The 23,242-nt window shown below is 48.7% G+C and overlaps 1 protein-coding gene across 1 annotated transcript; it reads left to right on the top strand.

Moving 5' to 3' along the window:
* Nucleotides 1–18,256: 18,256 nt before the first annotated feature.
* LOC121834168 lies at nucleotides 18,257–19,544 on the top strand (the record flags this gene model as incomplete). Its single annotated transcript, XM_042287910.1, has 1 exon — nucleotides 18,257–19,544. A coding segment is annotated over one exon (1,281 nt), but the record flags the coding sequence as incomplete, so codon positions are not given.
* Nucleotides 19,545–23,242: the final 3,698 nt, after the last annotated feature.

Here is a 23,242-nt window from a genome sequence, read left to right as displayed (position 1 = left end):
CGTCTATTTTCAGTGTTTTTATTCTCACTGTGTGAACTGTGGCCTAAGGCTGCAGCGTCACGTGGCGAGAGTAGCAAGGGGGCGTTGCCACTCGCAAGCTTGTGGATGTCTGTCGAAGGGCAGCGGGTAAAGATGTATTTAGGAAGTTGTTTGAGCTTGCCTGTCCATAGTCTCAATGCTCTCTTTAAAGCGGCGTAGGACTGACGGGATCATGCAAGCCTTCTTTTTCGGGCTCTTAGAAGGCCACCTCTCCTGAGACTCCACCTCACAAGCCTGAGCCTCGCGGCTCATCGCTTCGGGACAGGGGCCCGTTCGTCTGCAGCTCCGCGGGGTGCGCACTGGAACCCGATACCCGAGCAAGCTGCCTTTAATATTCACCACTCCAAGCTTCTTGCGCATCTCGATGAACTCTGTTGACTTTGCGCTTGAGAGCGGCCTTTTCTTCGTTCACCTCACTACATCGCACAGTTCTTCAGATTCTGGAATTGTTGAATTAAGGTGCATTTGGTTATATGCACTTCGATCAACCAGTTACTTATAAAAAGAGGAATGCTAGGGGGGAGAATTTTCGGCATACCTGGCACGTTGACAGTCTGCGCGTGGTAGTAGCCCCCCTTGGTTGTTATGTTGCCGCTCCAGAAGACATTGTACAAAAAGTCTGGGTTGAAATCCCCGCACGTAACGGGGCGGAAGTCTTATATTTCTTCTAGGGACAACCGCTGTCGTCACGGTCTATCTTATATCCCACCAACGCAAATAATTCGCACATCACTAATCCAAGCTCTATGTATAAATGGTAACAAAGCTTCCATGGAAGCTCATAAGGCGCGAATATGGCGGCTCATTGGGTGCAGCGCCATTTGTGAGGTGTGCGGCATTGCCGCTAGTCATGCTGGCCTGCGACGTACGGGAAGTGACGCCTTATTAAAAACAAACAGAAAATGACGCAATTGCCTCTTGACTGCAACATCACGATTGCTCTTCGCTAGTGACACAAAATTTAAATGCCTTTCGCCAGTGACACGAAATTGAAATGCTTTTTTTATGTGTTCTACATGCCTGCGCAACTACTGTCCTTCATAACTTGCTTCATACAAAGTAAAGTGAATGGTACTTAAGCAGGCACATAGAATACGGAAGAAAAACAATTAGACACGTTGGCATTGCTACTTGTAGTGCATTAGACATTGGAATCTATCACTTCCATATAATCTCTTTAGCAAAAGAACCACTTTTTTCATCAGTTCTGGGAACCACCAATAAGTTAATATATTTTTGAAATTATCCAGTGTGTTACAGCACGTCAATGAATGGATGCTTATTATTCAAAGTGTCGGAGGGTTAGGCGAGTGGCCAAGAGAAGGCGCCACCGCTTGGGAGACGGGGGGTGCCCGGAAAAAACAATAAACGCAAACTCGCCGGACAGTACTGACTCCCTGCCCAACCGGTACATGGTGGCATGTTCGTAGTTCTTGCCTTCGTCCTCAGTCAGCTTCAAAGAACAAAGAACGTCCTCCCCTTCGCGGCCCATGGCGTAAACGTGTTTACTTGCGTTTCTTGAGAGCGGAGACGCAACTCGGTGATTTTCCTGTAGCGTTGCCATCTCGTGAACCACGTCTTCCACGTGTGCGGCTGGTGAAAGTCGAACTTTTCCAGCAGTTGTGTTGAAATCGGGTTGAAGTAGCTGCTTCCCGCTTGAACCGCTGCTTTTTGATCCGTCATGTTGGACCGGCGTTGTTGCGCAGTTACGCGTGTCCGCTGCTCCCACTGCTGCTTCGGTTGTGCGTGCCGTGCCCGCTACTGTTGCTCTTATCGCTGACAAACTAAACCACTGAGAGACCTACTTCGTCATGATGCAGTCTGGTACTGGGGAGAGGCTCAGCAGCAAGCCTTCCAGCAGACCAAGGCAGCTCTCATCACAAACTCGGCATTGGCAATGTACAACCAAAGAGACCACTTGACACTCTTGGTCGATGCCTCATCCTATGGATTGGGTGCTGCGCTCCTCCAGGAGTCCCAAGGCGAGCGATGACCAGTTATGCATCCAAGGCACTAACGGAAACTGAGCAACGCTATGCCCAGATTGAGAAGGAGGCACTAGCCATCATGTGGGCTAGTGGCCATTTCCGCACATACTTCCTAGGGCTCCAATTTCATATTGACACTGACCACAAGCCCCTTGTGCCGCTTCTCACCACGAAGCGTCTAGATGAACTCAGACCTCTTCTGCAACGTTTCCGCATGCGACTACTGGAGTATGGCTTAACGATCTCCCACATCCCGGTAAAGAAGATCCACCCGGCAGATGTGCTGTAACGCAAGCCACTTACTGGAGCAGGAGAAAAGGAAGCTGCCGACCTGGAGGAAGCCGTTCTGGAGTATGAAGTTCTCACAGTGGATCTGTTACCTGCGTCAACAACACGCTCTCACGGATCAAAGATGAGATCGGGAAGGATCCTGTCACGTCTGGAGTTCTGCTCTACGGGCTGGCCGAGCATGAGAGCTCTACCACCAGAACTGCGGCGATACTGCGAAATAGCAGGTGAACTCGAGGCTGCATTACTGTTTATTGGTCTGGGGGACGACTACAGCAAGTAATATTAAGCAATTATTTACATTGCAAAAACGCGCAGTTAGGTCAATTGATAATTTACCTTGGACTGAATCGACTTCCCCTAGCTTTATTAAACATGGAATATTAACGTTAGACAATCTTTTTTGCCTAAAGGTTGCAATTTTAGTTCATACTCAAATAAACAGGAATCCCGCAATATTTTACGAAACATATTTATTTAAGCAAACAAATTACAATTTGAGACACCAGCAGTTTTCAAAACCTAAAATAAGAACTAATTACGGTACACAAAAAACATCCTACCAGATACCCGATCTTCTTAACAGAAATTATTGTGTATTCGAATTAGCCCAGACAATAGCGTCCGTGTTTCTTTTCAAAAAATACCTTACGGTATACTTCAATGTGCCTAGTGTGTATTCCTATTATAGTTCACATCAAAATAGATTGTACATTTTTGAGTGTCATATTTTTATCTTCTCAGATATTGTTTTATTTTTTATTTATGCTGTTTTTGATTCATTTCCTGTGCCCTGCTGCTGAGTGCTGTAACGGGGGTTGGGGACCTAGTCAGGTGATTCGTTTTCGCCTTTTGTCCCAACCTCCCTGACCTGACTGTCCCAACCTCTCTCGCCACGGTGCGAGCTTGAAACGGGCATCGTCCCATTAAGCCCATTTCCATGCTTTAAGCAGTAATATCGTCCAGTTATTTTAATGAATATTTGTCCCGGGTTTCAGCACCACTATTCTAAATATTCCACCGACGGCGTCTTATTCTCTGTATGTGGATGATGTGCAAATTTCAGTTTCTTCTTGCAACCTGTTTAGTTGCGAACGTCAACTGCAACTGACAATCAACAGAATGGGCAAGTGGGCAGCCGAAAATGGGTTTCGTTTCCCCCCGACAAAACCGTATGAGTTCCGTTTTCGCTGCGTCGAGGGTTGTCACCAGACTTGTGCACGTTACTGAAAAATAGTAAGGAATTACAGTTACAATTACTCAAGGCTAAATTGTAATTTATTACAATTACAATTACCCTTCCATAAAAGTAAGTGACCGTTACCCCAAAAAGTAATCCGTTACTTTCGTGGCGTTACTTTCAAGAATATTGCCTTCAATTAAGAAACAAAAGGAAGAGGGTTATTCAAGTTTTTATTGTTGCAACCTGTCCCATTTGCGGACAGGCGGCGGCGGAGTATCGGGTATCGTTAATGGAGTGATCGGACCGATCGACTAAAATTCTCGATTCTCAAAATCGCAAAGCTGTAGAAGTCATCATACATCTAGCCAAAACTAGAATAAGAGTTGATTTGTGCCCATCTTACTATACCGGCATATATTGCCAGGCAATAGCAAAACATCGTTGTAACAGTAAGGTGATAATTAAATAGTAAATAAGGTTTGGCTCGATATTCTCCTTCCTTTGGTTCTGAACAGGTCGAGCCTCGGTTGAGACGTTGGTGAATAAATAAAAGTTTCCAGTAAATGAATATAGTAATCGAAAAAAAGGAAACTCATAACAACAATTAATTAGAACGTCGGTTAAAACAAGGAAATGTAAACGCACGTTTGTCGTGTGTACCTTTTTTGGTGCCGTTTAAAAACGCACGGAGCACGAATCGACTGCATTTTACTCCGGTGTTCTCCAGATAGACGTCCGCTGATGCCACGGGCAGCAAAGGGCATAGAACGAAGTAAGCCGCGCTATGGCCCCACTCTTGAGTTTCACTCTCTCCCCAAGCCCAGAATATCAAGTCTACGTCAGCCACCATTATGTTTTATTTGTAAGAATATCTGCTTGAGATAAGATGCGTCCTGCTGGGGGAAAAACGGGAAGAAGAAGAAAGGAAGACTATTACCATTTTGGAAAGTGCTCACAAAAAGCTGACTCACAAAAGGGGTGACTGAGATGCAGATAACCTGGCTGGAATTCACAAATGAAGTGGGCCAACTCTAGAAGTTGGACTACAAAAAATTAAGTAGCTTTTAAAACAGGGTAAGGTGAAAGAAACAGAAGAAAAAATACATCCTGTTTTCGAGAAGATAAGTGTGCAGCAACGAACGAGGATGCTTGTGGCAATAGCACTTTCGGTTTCGGAGCTGGCAGGAACGAGGCCATGTGCTCACGAAAACCTTTCTTGATGCAGGCGATTGTTCCGTTCTGCCTCGTCACCGCTGGCATCAGTTTCCTGAGTCCAACGTCAGCGCAGCGTCAGCTGCATGCGACGTCAACGACCTATCAGCCTTCCCGTCAGACGATTCCAAGTTCTTCGGAGTTCTTCAGGGTTCCACCCGTCCCACCCTCCAGTCAACCGAGTGGACTGTTCGAGTCAGCATATAAGCCGACGCGTGTCACGGAATCCCTGGGTTTCGGAGCTGGCAGGAACGAGGCATTGTGCTCACGAAAACCTGTCTTGATGCAGGCGATTGTTCCGTTCTGCCTCGTCACCGCTGGCATCAGTTTCCTGAGTCCAACGTCAGCGCAGCGTCAGCTGCATGCGACGTCAACGACCTATCAGCCTTCCCGTCAGACGATTCCAAGTTCTTCGGAGTTCTTCAGGGTTCCACCCGTCCCACCCTCCAGTCAACCGAGTGGACTGTTCGAGTCAGCATATAAGCCGACGCGTGTCACGGAATCCCTGGGTTTCGGAGCTGGCAGGAACGAGGCCATGTGCTCACGAAAACCTTTCTTGATGCAGGCGATTGTTCCGTTCTGCCTCGTCACCGCTGGCATCAGTTTCCTGAGTCCAACGTCAGCGCAGCGTCAGCTGCATGCGACGTCAACGACCTATCAGCCTTCCCGTCAGACGATTCCAAGTTCTTCGGAGTTCTTCAGGGTTCCACCCGTCCCACCCTCCAGTCAACCGACTGGACTGTTCGAGTCAGCATATAAGCCGACGCGTGTCACGGAATCCCTGGGTTTCGGAGCTGGCCGGAACGAGGCCATGTGCTCACGAAAACCTTTCTTGATGCAGGTTAGTGATTTGCCATCTGGCCCTTTCCGATCTGTTGGTGGTTTCCTGCCAGCTCCACCCAACCAACTATTCTTGATTGCGAGCACTAGGAATAAGCACTTTCATGCCATAGTGGGTAATAGACGCAAACTATATTACAGGAAAAAAGTGTTATTTGTGCTCTTGTTGCTGTTGTTAAGTGGCGACGTAGAAACTAATCCTGGTCCTGCAACTAAGGAACAAATGGAACTCATACAATCTATGTTCACTGAACTGCAAAACGGTCAAAGAAGTGTCCTCTCGAAGTTAAATGTTATTGAAAGCAAACAAACGGAGATTCACAATAAAATAGAGAATTTAATTGCAAAAAACGAGCAATTTGAACAACGGATCTCAGATGTTGAAGTAAATAGATGAAAGCTGGAAGCAAGACTAGACGACCTTGAAAATCGGAGCCGCAGGACAAACTTGGTGTTTTTTGGCATACCTGATGACACAGTGCGAGAGTCATGGGAGGAGTCAGAAACTCTTGTTAGACGCATCTGTAAAGGTAATCTAGATATCGATGTCACCTCAATACAAAGGGCCCACCGTCTAGGTACTTTCAAGGAACGTAGCTGTCGGCCGATTATAGCAAGCTTTCAAAATTGGAAAGAACGTGACAACATCATGCGCAACGCCTTTAAATTCAAAAACTCTGCTTACAGCGTTTCCGAGGATTTCAGTGCACTTGTCAGAGAGAAAAGGCGCAAGCTATGGGACTATTCCAAAGAAAAACGACAAGATAAGAACAACAAAGTATATCTTACCTACGACAAGCTCGTTATCAACGGAGACACGTACGCCTGGGATTTCGAACAGAGCATGCCTATACTCGTTCGTAAAAAGGCTCCACCGATTCAGCAGGATTGACGCCGTGCGAGAGATATCTGTCAAAATGCCGCTTTATCAGATGTAGATGTCTCGGTATTACTTGTGAACTTCCGTAGCATAAAAAATAAAGTGGACGATTTCTTATCTCTAGTCGAGACAATCAGACCCAAAGTTATTATGGGAACGGAGACATGGCTGCATGACTCGGTTTCTAATTGCGAAGTTTTTCCCCCTGGTTTTTCCGTATACCGCAAAGATAGAAATGGACACGGAGGTGGTGTCTGTTTGCTAATTTAATCAGACTGGAGTAGTAGTGAACTAGTTTTTTCCGAAAACGACACTGAGTCTGTATGGTGTCGAGTAGTTTTACCTAAGGGGACCACTTTAGTTTTTGGTACATTTTATCGCCCCCCAGATAGTGATGCGTACTCGATAGACAAATTGGGTGACTTGTTGACGACAATTCCAGATAGTGTATTCTTGGGAGGAGACTTTAATCTACCAGGGTTCAACTGGTCTGATGAAGTTCTTGATACAGATGGACCCCGCGCTTACTCGATGTTTGCTGACATAATCAGTGTATTTGGATTTGAACAATATGTTAAAAAACCGACGCGAGAAAATTCTGTCTTGGATTTAATTTTATGCAATTTTCCTGGCGTTGTATCCGAGGTCACTCTACTTCCCGGCATAAGTGATCACTGCGCGGTTGTTGCTAAGCTCTCGGAGCCCGGAACGCGAAAGCAAGCGGAGTGTCCACGGAAAGTATTTTTGTACGACAAAGGTAATTACGAAGCGATCGATGCAGAGCTTGAATCCTATTTTTATACATTTAGTCGTCTGTCCGAAAATAGTGACGTCGAAACTATATGGCATGCTTTTAGAAATAAAATATTAGAGCTTGCGGAGGTGTATATTCCATCGAAACAAATGAGGAAGCGTAAAAAAAATAAGCCTTGGTTTAATGTAGAAATTCGCAGACTTATAGGTAAAGCGAGACGTGCTTACAAAACGCTGACCAAAAGTTGGTCAGTCCAAACTGAGCAGAAGTACAAAGAGATTAACAGGCTTCTCAAATTGCAAATAAAATTAAGCAAAAAAGTGTTCTTTGACAAGTTTAACGAAAATCTAAAAAGAAACCCTAAAGAATTCTGGAAGTTCGTCAACGCGAACAGAAAGGAAGACACTTCTATTCCTGCGTTGAAAGTTGATGGTAATACTGTTGTGTCTGATAACGCGAAGGTTGAATGCTTTAACTCGTATTTTAAGTCGGTATTTTCGGAAGACTCTCCGCATCTGCTATCTCCAGTGGCTTGCCGAACGCAGCAAAGCGTAATGCCCAGCATTACAATTGACATGAATGGTATAGTGAAGTTGCTGCGCGGAATTGATGCAACCAAGGCTGTCGGACCTGAAGGCATTTCCCCTGTTATTTTTCTTTAGTGCAGTGAATCCATAGCGCGTTATCTTTTTGTTATATTTAGTGAAACGTTAAAGACGGGGATGGTTCCAATGGATTGGAAGATGGCAAACGTTACACCAGTTTTTAAATCGGGTTCTAAAGCCAGTGTTGAAAATTATCGCCCTATTTCATTGACATCGATCTCATGTAAGTTGTTTGAACACATTATTTACAGTAACCTTTACTCGTTCCTGGATTCATTACACTTTTTTTCCCCCTCACAGCATGGTTTTCGAAGCGGCTACTCTTGCAACACACAGCTGGTAGAATTTTATCATCATATATCCAGATCACTAGACAGCAGGAAATATGTCGACTGCGTGTTCTTAGACTTTCGAAAGGCATTTGACACGGTTTCCCATCAGTTATTATTGTATAAATTGGCTTTGCTAAACATAGATCCCAACGTCCTGAATTGGATACAAAATTATTTAGAAGGTCGTGAGCAGCGGGTTGTTTTAAACGGTACTATATCCACATCAACTCGGGTTACGTCGGGAGTGCCACAAGGGAGTGTCTTAGGGCCTTTACTTTTTCTCATATACATAAATGATATCACCGAAAACATACAGTCTCATATTAAACTGTTCGCCGACGACTGCGTATTGTACAGGGAAATAAACACGTCAGACGACCTGGCCATGTTACAAACCGACATAAATATTTTATCTTCTTGGTGCAATCAATGGAAAATGAGCCTAAATTTAAGTAAATGCAAACATATTCGTTTCTCGAGAAGTAAGCTGCACGATTCTTATAGCTACCTAATCAACGGGACTGTTTTATGTACTGTGTTTGAGTATGTTTACCTAGGAGTGCTATTTGCGGATTCCCTAAAATGGAACAGCCATATAGAACGTACAATCGGAAAGGCTAGTAAAATGTTTTATTTTATCCGTCGAAATTTTAGATCCGCGTCGCGAAACGTCAAAGAAACACTTTATTTTTCTTTGGTAAGAACGATCCTTGATTACGCGTGCGTTGTGTGGGACCCTTATCACGACTTCCTTATCAATAAACTAGAAAAAATTCAAAATCAGGCCGCACGTTTTGTACTGAACAACTATGACCCTTATGCTAGTGTTACAGATACCAAGGCCATGCTGGGATGGGAAACACTCGAATGTAGACGAAAAAAAATAAGACTAAAATTTTTCCACCGTGTCTTTCACAACAAAACAGGAATTGATAAAGCCACTTATCTTATGGAGCCATCCTACGTTTCTACCCGTTGTGATAATTCTAAAAAGGTTGCTGTTCCCACTTACAGGACTGACAGTTTTGCGAATTCATTTTTTGTCAAAACCGCGAGAGAGTGGAACGATCTCCCGGAAGATGTTGTGTCCATTGATGATAATGACGTTTTCTTTTTCCACTTGTTATAATGTTTTCTAAAACCCCCCTACAATAATGCCCACAGGGCGATGTAGGTACAATGTAAATAAATAATAATAAATATCACATCTCTTTTTAGTGAATTTTAGGGTATACGGAGCATTGTCTGGTGTTGTAACATAATGAAAATGGTCGTAGTCACTCAAAACCGAGAAGGACATTGTTAATTCTTGTCTGTGCACTTACCGCCTCGAGCTTTTCAAAGAGGCATACACCCACTTGGTGTCCTCTTCCCGCCTTCGATAGCAAAGAAAAAAACAAAGGGTCTAAAAAAAGCGGATATAACTTGACCCCACTCCCCCCCCCCCCTTTTTTTGTGTAAAAATGTTTTTTATTTCTTTTTTTTTTTACATTGTTGTTAGGGTCTAAACAAATATAAATTTAGGGGCTTGGTGTTGAAAACAAAAATGGTTTTGCGGAACTGAAGGGTGCCAAGCCTCGCTTTGCGCGTGAGAGTGTCACTGAGCTCGACTTTACCAAAATAAAAACAACCCTTCCTTTAGAAAAAAAAAAGTGGGGGGGGGGGGGTCTTCAATAAAAAAGTAACGGATTAAAAGAAATCCGTTACGTAAAAAATGTAATGAGAATCGCAGGTGTCATGTCACATGTTCAATGCCATAGAAGGACGAAATGAATGCCATGGACTCCCAGTTGGGCGAAAAGGTTCCGTTTACAAGGTACACTTTAAGTGCGACATTGTCATCTTTGGTGTGTCATTAGAGCGATTTGAGAAGTGGTTTGCAGAGAAGGCCTCTAGGCCTCATAGAGGCTTCTTAGAGAGCTCTAGGCCTCTAAAAAGCACTTATTTATGTCAAATTATTTTTAAACACCACCGCCACCCCACCGAGCACCACCCGTGAGGGCAGCTCAAACACCACCGCCACCGCCACCGCCACCGCCACCACCGGCAAAAGCGCCACCCGCGAGGGCAGCTCAAAAACCACCACCACCACCCCAAGCGCCACCCGCGAGGGCAGCTCAAACACCACCACCACCACCCATATTCTCTGATGACGAAGACGCGGAGTATCTGGTACTCGATAGTTATAGCGCCTCGTCGTCGTCTGCGTCTCCACCACCCGTTTCGTCGCCTACCCATCCCGCAGCTAGAAAGAAAAGGGACTCGGAATTGGACGACGCCTCTGACCGCGCAATGTTGTTTACAAACGAAGAATACGGAATGATGGAGTCACCGGCATCGAGCGCTATAGAAACCCCCAGGTATTCCGGCGTGACGCCGTTTCACGTTCCGCAATACAATTTTGAACTGGCCGAAAGTAACGCGGACAAGGTGGAAGCCATCAGGCGACAGTTTAGAGAAATCTTGGGCCCTATGACGATCGAGACCTTAAACCATTACACGGTAGATCAGGGTTTTGCCTACAAACTCGAACGCGCCTTTGAGGAACTCGGCGCGTTGCGCCAACACGAATTCCTCTACAAGGCGCTCGTGGCAGTTAAGCGCATGACCAGGGTGGACGTTGCCTTTCGCAACGTGATCGAGTTTATAAATTTTGTGCTGCGCCGAGACGACTACAGGGTCATGAACGTCGTGTTGAAAGACAACAAAATCGACGTCGAGTGCTACGAACGGGTCGACATCGTGGAGAAGCAAATCTGCAAGCGGCAGTGGCGAGTCGAATTTAAAGAAAAGTATGGACGAGAACCGAGCCTGGCCGAGGAACTGTCCAGAGATCGCGACTTGAACGCTCGAGCGTTGTGTGATGCGGTGATGGATTACGAGGGAGGGCCCTCGATACTACAATTATAAAAATGATGGAATCGGACTCGCAGAAAAAAATATTGAGGAAATTCATCGAGGACTTTGTGATTGGTGAAGACATTTGGGAACACACTGCCGTCGTTTATAAACCATATCAACACCTGTACACGGGCGACGTGTTGCGATACTTGCGGATTCAAACGGCCATCCGAATGATCATGGACGACGAGCAAAAAAAACCTACGAGAGCCCTATGAGACGCTCTGTTTGAAAACATATCCACGTTCGTTCGTTTCGAGAGAATGAAGAATAAGCGTCGACGGACCGGCGCCCGCCGGACAAAGAAGACGGGTGAGGGATTTTATTCCCTGACAAAAGTCCCGGACATTAGTAGTCTACCGACAGACATGCGATTGGAAATTGAAAAGTCCTTTACTCCTAATCCGAAATTGAAGACTCAGCTAAATAACCTTCTTCTGAGAAAGGCGATCGTACAATACTGTAAGCAGCGTCAGTACGACATATCGCAGTACCCGACAAACGTTCTGGCCAAACGCTACAAGTTTAGAAAGATACCCCGCGACATCCGCGAACACTTTGAAAAGGGAGTCGTCACCCACAACTCTGTCACCAAGCACCCGCTTTCGACAACGTTTCGCGAAAACGCCATCGCCGTCAAGGTCTCTTCTTACGTGAACAAACTCAAGAACAAAGAGCGTCTTCCGACGCGCGTTCCAGAAAATGTCGAGGCTCTGTTGAGAGGCATGGCTTTTAACGAGTAAATAAAAATGGTCAAATGTTCCAAGTGCGGTTTCTCGAAACGAACCGCCAGAACAAAGTGTTCGAGATGCAACAGGAACGGTCGTAGACTCGATACGAGAAAGCCGTATCGCCTCGAACATTTCACCAAGGAAGATCAAAGGCGCATTCTCGGCTCCCTGCGGGTTAAACGAGGACAGAGTCCAACCTACCTGAAACTTTTATTGGGGAAACTAATTCAGGCCTTTGCTCGCAAACACCGACTGCCGGCGTCATGTCCGATCAATCGAGCCAGGCACGCCCTGATAACTCACGCGATCCTCGACAAGATTCGACCATCGAGTCAAAGAACGAGGAGGAGTCGTAGCAAGAGCGTCGCGCGGCGGAGGACTAGGAGCAGGAGCGGAAGCGTCGCGCGGCGGAGGAGCAGGAGCGGAAGCGTCGCGCGGCGGAGGAGTAGGAGTAGGAGCGTTCTCTCCTCGGGTCGAAGAAGAGGAAGGAAGAGGAGTCGCAGCGTCGGCAACAGGAGGAGCCGTAGCATTTCCATCAACCGAGGCCGACTCGGTCGCAGCGTCAGTGTCGGTAGGCGAACAATGTCCAGAAACACCAGCAGCGACTCCAAGTACATGTATCCCGTGTAATAAAAAAATGTATCAAGTGCGCGTGGATTATTCTTTCGACCAACTCCCGCCGAGCCTGCTCAGGTTTCTCACGAGCGCTCACGAGGGGTTGCGGTCGGACAAGAACCGTCTCATAAAGCTTGCCAACGACGTGATCAGAGACTTTCAGGTCTTTAAGATGCACAAGCGCAGCGCCCCAATTTTCGTCAATCAATTTCCAGTTCACGTGTTGAATGACATGTACTCGATAGTGCCCGTGCGTAACAAGAAGGGCGACGTCATGTGCGGAAGGGAGTACGCCGAAACGGCCAAGGCTATTCGATCTAACTCGTTCTATCCCGTGTTTAAAGCGAGAAGCAACGGCGCAGCCCTGTTGGAAACCAAAGTCGGTAGGACCACCGGAGATAATCATTCGCCCTACGTTTCGGGAGTCTTGGTGGACGTAAACATTGACAAGATATCTAGCAAGTTTCACGACGTGGTCACCAGCCGCTCGATCAAGGTGGGGCAGTGGATCGACGTGATTCGCGACCCACCGCCGTCCTTTCTGGAAACCATAGTCGTGGCCTACGAGATGGTCGAGCTAGGCGAGTTGTATAGGACAATAAACGGCGACTTTACAAAATTGCCCACGCACGACACGTATTATTCCGACAACATCGTGCACCGAGAGTCTGGTGCAAAGTTTCGTCCAAACGCGCGCGACAACGTGCGAAAGGAATTTAAGTATCGCGTTTCCAATCGCCCCAACTACAGGATCGTGGACGACTCGGAAAAGAGACCGCTGGGTCCGTCCACGGATAGCTTCTTCCATTCGACCGGCGGAGGCCGCTACAAATCGACTCTGCGTACCAGACGGACGGTGTACGAGACAAATAATAATAATAATAATAATGAGCCCAAGTTTCACGGATATTCGGACGACGACTACGCTGAGCGCAACGTGGATAGCGACGACGACGCTGAAGACGGTGACGACGGTGACGACGACGTCAGTGACGAGATCAGGCGCTACAAGTACAAGAGATACTACACCGAAAGCGATCACATTATGCGAGCTTTGCGCAACGTCTAGTACGTGTCTTTTTTGAAATAAACAAACAATCATTCGAGAGGCTTTATTTTTCTACATACACAAAACGTACGTATATATACGCGCGCCTGCCGAAGCGCGTCGACAAACGTAGAACATGACCGGAGTAGCATCCAGCGTGTCCAAAGTGTTTCGCGAGGCCACCAAGTTTGATCAATCGCGAACCTTCGACTGGAGCAGAGTAGTGGCCAACGTTTATTCGGAAGACTCAAATGAGGAAGAGTTTGAACGAGAGAGGGTCGTCCTGTTCTCCGAAATTTGTAAACTTTCTCATGTGTCCGCGAACGCTCTGACCGTTTTGGACCTTGTCGACTATCCGACCTTGGAGGACGCACAATTGTTGTACATTGTTTGTACGTATACGCACCTCAAGACCATACTCCTGAGGAACGCCCCCCTATTGTCAAACTCTGCTCTACAATACTTGGCGACCTACGCTCAATCTCTCGAACATCTTCAAATCAGCAACAACGGTGGCCGTATCAGGAACGAGGGATTGATTCATCTGGCTCCTTTGCGTCGACTCAAGAGTTTGTGTCTGACTGGAATAAGAAACGCCAGTCGAGCTGTCCTTCGAGTGATATTGCAGAACAACGAATCTATATACGCTATCTTGGTGATAACGACGGAACTCTTCGCCTCTAAAGATAACGTGACGCACTTTGTCTTTTGCGCTTCGAATCAGTTGAGTCAGGAAATGTACGATTTTGTTTTTTGTAGCGAAACGTTATCTCCGTTTTCAGATAGCGAGTGAGGGTATATATATATATATGTACTCGCACGTACTACGCTTACAGCAAAGCTAACCCTACCCTCTCCCCCGACATCACGACACGACACGACTACTACCCTATAACCCAAAGCGACAATGGCTCGACTAGACAGGTCCCCATCTCTCCCGCTGGCCGACACCTGCGTACAAGTGTTCGCTCAGTCCAGAGTGTCAAGCGCGGTGGATTGGAAAACAGTGGTGCTTAGTATATACCACGAAGAAGAGGGCTACGCTTGGGACAACGTGGAAGGGCAAATTCACTGTGCGTATACCGAAATTTCAATATTAAGAAGCTTTCCTACGCACATCACATTCTTGGAGTTGGTGCACTATCCAATGCTGCGAGACCGCCACGTCAGTGATTTGGTTCGTTTCTACCCGAACATCAAGACTTTGCTCCTACGTCACGCACCCGGCTTGACCAACGACTCTGTAAAGTGCTTAGCGGACGGTCTACCTAATTTGACTCACTTGCAGATTGATCGTGCCTAGACCTAGACGACGAAGCCTTGATGTATCTCGCAGAAGAGAGGATCATCGACGTTGGCATACGGAGCCTCTGCATGACCGGACTCGGATTTATACGCCGAGAAACGCTTCACCAATTTCTCAACGTGCATCGAAGACTGACTACTCACCGCTAGAGACGTCCCCAACAAGGACGTCTACCTTGGTGAATACACTTTGTGTATTTCTAGCACAGTGTCTCCGTCACTAAGAAACATTGCGCCAACCGACCTAGACGTTATCGAAGGTGTGGACGGTGTTGTGGGTGACATCGAGTACCAAGACCTCGACAGTGACGACGGTGACGGTGACGACGGCTACAGTGACGACTACGACAGTGACGCCGACGAATATCTCGAATCGGACGACGACAGAATGCTGGGTCCGATCGTCCTAAACACCTTCAACTGCGACGAAGGAGAAGACTCAATGGGCGAAGAAGATGACTGAGTTATGCTTGAAAATAAATATTTCGCGTGCTTATATTTTTGAGTCACGAATCGTTCTTTTGCATGCACACTACACTAGTGCCAGTACAAATAGTTTATTTAATGAATTCGATACATTCCACTCACTGCAGATTTACAAAGGCAACACACAGATTGCTCTCTCGAATTGTAAATCATTGGAAATAGACAATTTAAACATAAGGCGGCGTGGGCACAGGGCAAAGTAACTATACGCACCGGACAGTTCATGCAGACGACGCAAATCGTCGTGGACGGATCGGACCGCTTCATGGAGATGCTCGTCTTGTCGATGCGCGTGGGATACGGACGTCCTACGCTCAGCGCCGAAAAAGAATCGCTGTTTTCGAGAAAGGACTTTAGCTTGTTCGGACAGGAAAGATCAAACTTGGAAGTGGCCAATGCTGTTATAAAGTCTAGGCTGTATTTGTTTGAGACAAACTCAATGTCCTTGGTATATTCTAGCAACCAAAATAAATCGCTATTTCTATACACGTCGGACACCTCCTTGATGTAGGTTACGCTCGCGCACAATCGAAGATAGGGGCAGCGAGGGTTGTACTTGGCGTGTTCCTCGACTGGGTCGTCGTAGTCGGCTTCCCACGAAAGCAACCGAAGTCCGCAACAAAAGCATTCCACGGTCCGATCGGTCAGGTAATAAAATCCCGCAGATGCCATGTAATCCACGTCAAAGACGTCTTCTTCTTTCGGCCGAGCGTCGAAGGAGGCGAACCTCGCAGTGTAAGTCTGAAACTCGGGCCTAAAGGCAAGCGCTCGTTCGGTCACCACCGCCGAGACGTCTGGACTCAGCGTGCGTATCGGTGCGTCACAGTCGGATTCGTGCAGTCCTTGGGGAAGTGTTTCGTCCGAGGCCACGATAGTAGAGAGTTGAGTCTTTTGCTGGCACATCGAGCAGCTGAGAATCCGCTTCTCCGGATCGTAGGCGAGTCCTGCCATGGCAAAGTCCTTGGGTGTGAGGGTACTGTTGCGCAAAGGCCACGTCGCAAAAGTTTTAAAGTCGGACATCACCTTGGCCACAGTCGGGTCGTGGTCGAACAGTCTCCAGTAGAAAGACATGTTCTTAAGCAAAGTAGACTCTAGAAATAAAGTCGATTTTGAGTCTACGGGCCTTGCAATGTTTGAATAATATGGTGCAGTCGAAACACGACACGCAGTGTCCGCACGGCAAGTAGGCAATGTTAGCCGGAGCCTTCATGCATACGATGCACCTCTTAGTTGATTCGTCTCGTGACTTTATAGCGGAATAGTGCGTATCACAGATCGCGCTATCTATCACAAAGTTACCCCACCTACCGATAGCCTTGTGATCGAACGAAGGAAGGGCGTTCACTGGCTCAAACAGAGTGTGACTGCCCAACGGAGTCGCCTTGCTGCTCCGAATGGCACTCACCATCGCCGATACGTTCAAGGGATGCGTCAGGTTGGCCGTGTACAGAGTACTCATAGTCCTGTTGCGGAACTTTGGGTCCTTGACGAGATCGTCGATCTCGGGAAAGTGAGACGCCCAGTACATCTCGCTCCTGTAAACCTTTTCGACTGCGTCGTGCACGTAGTAATAGGTCTTGTTCACTCGTAGAAACACGCAATTGGGGGACCTGCGGGCGTGTAGCAGCCACGGATCGTCTTCTTCGCAGTCGAGGATCGAAAATACTTGCACCCCGCAGTAGAAACAAACGAATATGCGGGTCACTATCTGTTCGCGGGAGAGGTAGCCCTGCTCGTCGTCGTGCGAGCAGAAAAAGCCGGCCTTGGCGAACGCAGGGCCTCGAACATCGTGAAAGGTCTTGGCTCGAATCTTCTCGTCGACGTATCTCTTGTAGACCGGGTGAGAGTAGCTCGGCAAGACGGACACGACCCTTGCTACGTTCAGCCGCGGGTCCCTGTACTGCTCGAGAAACTTGCACGGCATTCGGCGGTGAAGGTCCATCGGGTGAAACGTGAGCGTCTCCCAGTCCTGTTCGGCGACTTGAAATTTGCAGTGCCGACAGTAGATGTGTTTCCGGTCAGCGCAATATTCTAGGCCGGCATAGGCAAAGTCTCGAGGCGTGGCTCTGGTGCGAAGTCGCCATTCGGCGAACGTCTTGAAGCGACGCACGACTTCCTTGCTTATGGGATCCGTAACGAGGTGCGCCATAGCGACGATAATGAGAGGAGCCCTCTACTCGGTGCGCAATATATATTCTCTCCATATCTAGGTTGACCTCGACTGGGAGCGGAGTCGACCTCCCATAGGCGGTAGCAATTTTGTTTATTATAAAAATGTCTGTCGCAGAAAATTTTTTAGACCTGTTGAAAAAGCGACGATGTCAACACTCGGTGAATCACGAAGACGCCACCGATATTTTATTACCCGTATTCCGGCAGCGGGGAAATCAAAACGTGTCTTACAGGAGAGATGGCGATAAATACGTGCCCACGCTCCCGAACGACACGTCGACCTTACTCGGCTACTCGTCCAAGGAACTCATGCAGCACATTACCAAGGCGCGCACGACGATCTGACCAACGGAGATGTGGAACCGGTTGCAGATATGCTCTTTCGCGTTTTCGAGCTCGGTAGTAACATACTGATGACGGTCGACATGGATCAGATGGCCATCCAAACGCTCCTGAATGACAATACAGTATTTCACTGCGTAATGGGAATCGAATACGTACGAAACAGTCTCAACATACTTAGGAAAACCTCTTCCTCGTCGACCACTCAGCGCGTCATCAGGGATCTGAAGCCGTACGTGGACGCGTACGCTACTGCCATTCTGCGCCTGCTACTCCTCTACATCGAAGAGATATTTTCCCATGCGCGCGAGGCGACTCGCGGTATGGCGGTGGGCGCAAGGACGGCAGCCAAGATTACGGCGGTCATGCTAGTATCCCTGTGCAACTACGCGGCGGTGCGCGTAAAGTGCACCCCATCTTTCAGTTTGAGAGCGCCATGGGCCACAACTGGCTCGACGTGGCCAACGGTCTCAGCCTCGTGCACAGGATCACGCAGCCACACACCGTCAACGAAAACATTGTCGGGGCCATTCGCGTAAAGTTTTCGCAAAACAACAAGCCACAGGACGTCATCAACCTCCTGGTCGAAGAGAGCAACAGGTTGTACACGAGTAACGTCGAGAACGGAGTGTACCGCTGCGACACCGACTACATGACGCTCCGGACCGTCATGCCGGCCGAGCGGGTCACGGACGACGTCAACATCATCGATCCGGCCATCTCTACGACGCTGCGTGACCACAACGAGCTCATCATGAAGAGTTCCGACACGATCCCCGTGCCGCGTACCAACCACTACGTGCTAGCCCTGCAGAAGGAGAAGGCGCCGGCCACCGAGGTGTCGGTCCTTAACATCGCCTCCATCATAGAACAGTGCATGAGCAACGGGCGCGTGGACTCTCGCTTCGTCGAAGTGCACAAACAGTCGGACCAGGGCACGCAGGAGCTCAACAAATTTTACAGCCAGGCCTGTTGCGTCTCGCCCCGTAACCTCGGTCTGTTTCTACAGTGCCTAAACTTTGAGATGATGGACTCGGACATGTTTGGGGCCACCTTACAGTGCCTCAAGATGACCAAGGGCATACCCACTCCGCGCCAGGAAGAAATTGCCACCTACTCAAACACGGCGCTATTTCGGATGGCCACCAACCTGTTTTATCACACGCGTTTCTGCAGGAGCTACCGCGGCGAAAACACCTACCTGTACGACTCGCGCTTCTTTAACGACTTTCTACTCTGGGTCCAGTCGCCCAACTGTCTGGAACACCACATCTCGCCTAGCGTGTCGTCGTCCATCTTCTCGTGGTGCACGTCCATGTCTACTGCCATGCACACTACGCGCGACGCCAACGGAGCAAAGTGCGCCATGGCGGCCATATCCACGTGCGAGGTGGACCAACGCGTACTGGCCGACTTTTTGAACATGTTCATCAAGCTCTTTATCGAGGACGAGACCGAGATTAGCGTCATCAACAAGAAATTTCTCGAGAAGGAACTACTCGAGGCTTTTGCCTCCGTGTCTAATTGCTACAACCTGTTTAGGGGGCAGTTTGTTTCGGCGACGGCCTTGCGCCTCTTCCTAGCCCGTTGTAGGTGGTCCGTGGCCGACGACGTGGAAGTCATCGTTCCGGTCGAAACAAAGTTTCTCAACAGACTTATATGCGACAGCGACGACCTGTTGTCCAACTCGATGCGAGACAAGCTCCGTAAAACCATGGAAGACGTCTCCACGATGATGGCGCCGCTACTCTCCAATCCATCCACGTCCGCGCCTCACAGCAAGGACGACGACAGCAACGTGCCCATATGCATTTGAAATAAAAAACCGCCAACGCCCCCATATACATTAACAAAAAGGTTCGGTGACTGATTTGAACGATCGAGGGAGTAAAATGTTGAAACAGGTCACGTTCGTCGATATCTTTTCGCAACAAAAAATGAGGACCCTGCGAGACTATCTCCATTGCGAACTGGACCTTTCGGTATCGATACCCTATAAAATCTGGATCGCTATCGCAAATTTCTTTATTCAAAACAACGTCCCATCGGTCGTAGAGGGAGCAGAGTGTTGTCAGAAAGACAGCTCGTCGTCCCACTATCTACTCGTCTTTTCATACAGGGACAAGGACGCCAACCGAGTGGTGGTGGACTGCATAAACTTCATCAACGTGCTGCGCGATCTCAAGGTGCACGACGTGATATGCACCAAGCACTACGTCTACCTCTACGTCCGTCACTCGTCGGCGCATCACAACGTGCATGCAATTCTACCCTTTCTCCACCACGTTCTGCAAAGCTATGTAAACGACAAGACGACCACTTTGCCACTCGATTACACTTTCGATCCCCTGGAAGAACAAGAATCCTTCTTCGACGTGATTCCAGTCACGTACCACGGCACCTACGAGGTGACCACCTCTCTACCGGCGCTCGTGGCCAAAATCAAACCCAAGGAAGACGGACAGTATGTGTCAGATCGCCTTTATTGCGAGAAGCATTGGATGTGTCTACACAATCTGGTCGTCTTGAGGCTCGTCGACTGTTTCTACTACATCACTATACAGAAATTGCAGATATTAAAAGATGTTACAAAGTCAAACATTACGTCCACCAACGACTATGGCATTTACAAAGTGTCGTATTACAAGAAGTGACTCGCTTTCGCTTGTGTTTGTCTGCTTTGCCTAAAATAAACGCTTACGCTAGCTTGCACGCTGCTATACATCTGTGTCTCTATGTGTGTGCGTCTGTGTGTGTGTGTGTCCAAACAAACGTTCTTTTATTCACAACATGTCGTTGTAAATGGCGTCGAAACTAGGAAATCGAAGGTTGCTCAGTCGCCGCTTGTTCTTCTTATAGGCCCGTCTGATGAGGCTAGTGGTGAACGTGCGAGACCAGTCGCTGCTCTGTCTAAAGATGCACAAGACGCGTCGTAGATCCATCGTCTTGATGCAGGGACACAGACAGCGGGTCTCGTACCACTTGTAGACGGCAGCAAGGGCTTCCACGTCCGACCAATTGTCGTAGTCGTCATCAAACTCCATAGCACCCATCATGTAGAGCGCCGAAAGCGCCTTGATGGCGCTGGAAACCGCAAGGTGTTCGCCGCTAGATTCGATAACGTAAGCTCGTATGTCCACCGCAGATTCCAACGCGTCGCTGGCCTTTAGGGCCCTTATGACGCTCGCAACGTCGGCGAGACTCACGCGGCACGCCTTGTTCTGCCCCATGGTCGTGATCGGTCGCGTGACGAAAGCGTTTGTTGTCGCGTCCCTCTCTACCACGCGGTCTTCGTACACAAACTCTACGGGCTTTACGTACCACGCTAGCCGGTCCTGCTGCGTGGTGTAGAGCGCGGTGTACTGAAGCAGCTTCAGGTATTTCGTGACAATCTCCTCTACTTTCTGCCGACGCTCGTTCGCCTTGGGCCAGTCCTTGGACATTGCGGCCGCTCGCCTCCGCGTAGTGGACCCTTCCATAGGTGCCGCGGCATCGACCGCCGCCAGTAAAATGTCAAAGAAGCTAGTCTCCTTCGTTGCGGCGTTCATCATTGCGCGAAACAGGTCCACCTTCTTGCCGTCCACCTTTTTAGATGAGCTTATCATAAACGGGAGCATCTCGTAGCCGCCGTACAGCAAGATTGGCACCACAAACGACAGCGGGTGAAGATCGGAACTACTGACGCGTACAGCGCGAGTAAAGAAATCGTCCTTGATGTGGTAGTAACCCGCCTGACGACTGGGAAGAGACTTGTCCAGCAGAGACACGGCGTGTTGCACGCCGCCAAACTCGAACCTGTGTTCGTCCTGTCGCTTCTTACTCTCGCTGTACTGGCGGGCCGAATACACGTAGACGTCTCGCGAGGGTATCTTTTCCACGACCGCAGCTACCCCGAGGAGAATGTCCGAATCGTCGGTGACAACGACGGACACGTCCCAGCGCTCGTCGTTTGGCGGCGGACACATTAAAGAGTCCACGACCTTGACGTCGCCTTCCCCCACGTAGAACGGCGGCAGGATCGTAAAGGACGAGAGTTGGTACGCTGCAGCCGACTCGTTCGAGTAGCCGTCAATCACCTCTTTGGCGTAGAGTGGGTTCTCGAGAAGCGTGGCATATTCCCTGACGTGCTGCATCACGTCCGAGGCCGCGGTCAATCGGCAGATTGTGGCCATGGCGTCTTTGCCGTAGCGTGCCAAGTTTTTGAGCCTTCCGTTCAGGACAGACTGCAGTCTCGAATTTTCGATGGTCCGAACTCGCTTGGTGTCCTCGCCAGACGAGTTTTTGATGACGTTGGCCAGCTCTCTACTGCGACGCTTGTACTGCTCGGGCCACTTTACCGTCGGCGACATTCCGTCAAACACCACCACCACGTCAACTTCCACACGCCTGTTTAGGGACAGCCCCTTGACGACCCTCTTGACCGTCCTAGATATGCAATGAAACACCGTCGTGAAGAAGGCGTCGTATCGGATGCAGCGTTCGCCCGGTCTCGCCTCGTACTCCTTGTCCCAGTCCAAATCTCGAAGAACAAACGCGTAGTCTTCGATATAGTCTTCGACGTAATCGCCAACCAGATCTCCGTTGGTCTCGCCAACGTAGTGTTTGATAAGCTCGAGGTTCAAGGCTTCCCACGCTCGCTCTCGTTCCTCTCGGTCGGCGATCGCTCGTGCGGCATCGATCTTGTCCGCAAACGTCTTGAGATGGTGGTCCGTCAGCGAGTGCTTGCAGTGGTGTAGAAAAATGTTACCGTCGACGACGACTTGAATGCGCGCCGACTCTCCGATCACGAACGAGGACGTCACGCTCTCATAGTCGAAGTGACGCGCAGACGGCGTAGGCGAAAAATACGTCCGCAAAACGAGGTTCGTGGCCGTCTCGACGTTACTGCCGGGGTCGTCCAAGAGCTGTAACTAAGACTCGAGTAACGGTGCCAGTTCCTCCTCGACGGCGCGGTTGCAAACTGCGTTGAGTGTATTCCAAAGATTTCGGATACCCATGGTGTCAATACGTTTATTGTGTGTGTAGAAGGGCGACGCTTAAGTACTCTCATCACACAAGGTCACGCCAAATAATGGAGGTTGTGTTTTTTTTTATTGGACGAGAAAGTGATACAGTATGCGTAATCCCTCTACCTGGGTGAAGGGCATCGGGTGACCTCCACTCGAGTGGGTAAAGTAACGCCCGCTCCCCTTGTTTAGATAGAGGAAGGGCTCTTGTAAAATGAACTTGAGGGGACAGAAGCGCTTGTTTGTTTCGGGATCGAGATGAGTGGAGAGCACAATCGAGTTGTCAAAGCCAGGTAGTTCGAGGGTGCTGCCTGTGGGTACGTGCGTGTATGCCGTTTTGCTCGGCACAAAGCTGACGATCGGCTCGTTGGTTATGTTGTTGATCAGAGACGGAATCGCGGCAAGACCCCTGTTTATTCTCTCTTCCCAGTCGCTGTGTTGGAAGAGGACGTTGTCCACGGTGCGCAGCACGTCTAGTAGCCGAATCTTTTTCGTTGCCGTCATGGCGTTGGCAA

Source organism: Ixodes scapularis, unplaced genomic scaffold (genome assembly GCF_016920785.2).
Source record: "Ixodes scapularis isolate PalLabHiFi unplaced genomic scaffold, ASM1692078v2 ptg000597l_1___fragment_1__unscaffolded, whole genome shotgun sequence".
Classification (NCBI taxonomy): Eukaryota; Metazoa; Arthropoda; class Arachnida; order Ixodida; family Ixodidae; genus Ixodes; species Ixodes scapularis.
This window is presented reverse-complemented; position numbering and strand designations above follow the sequence as displayed.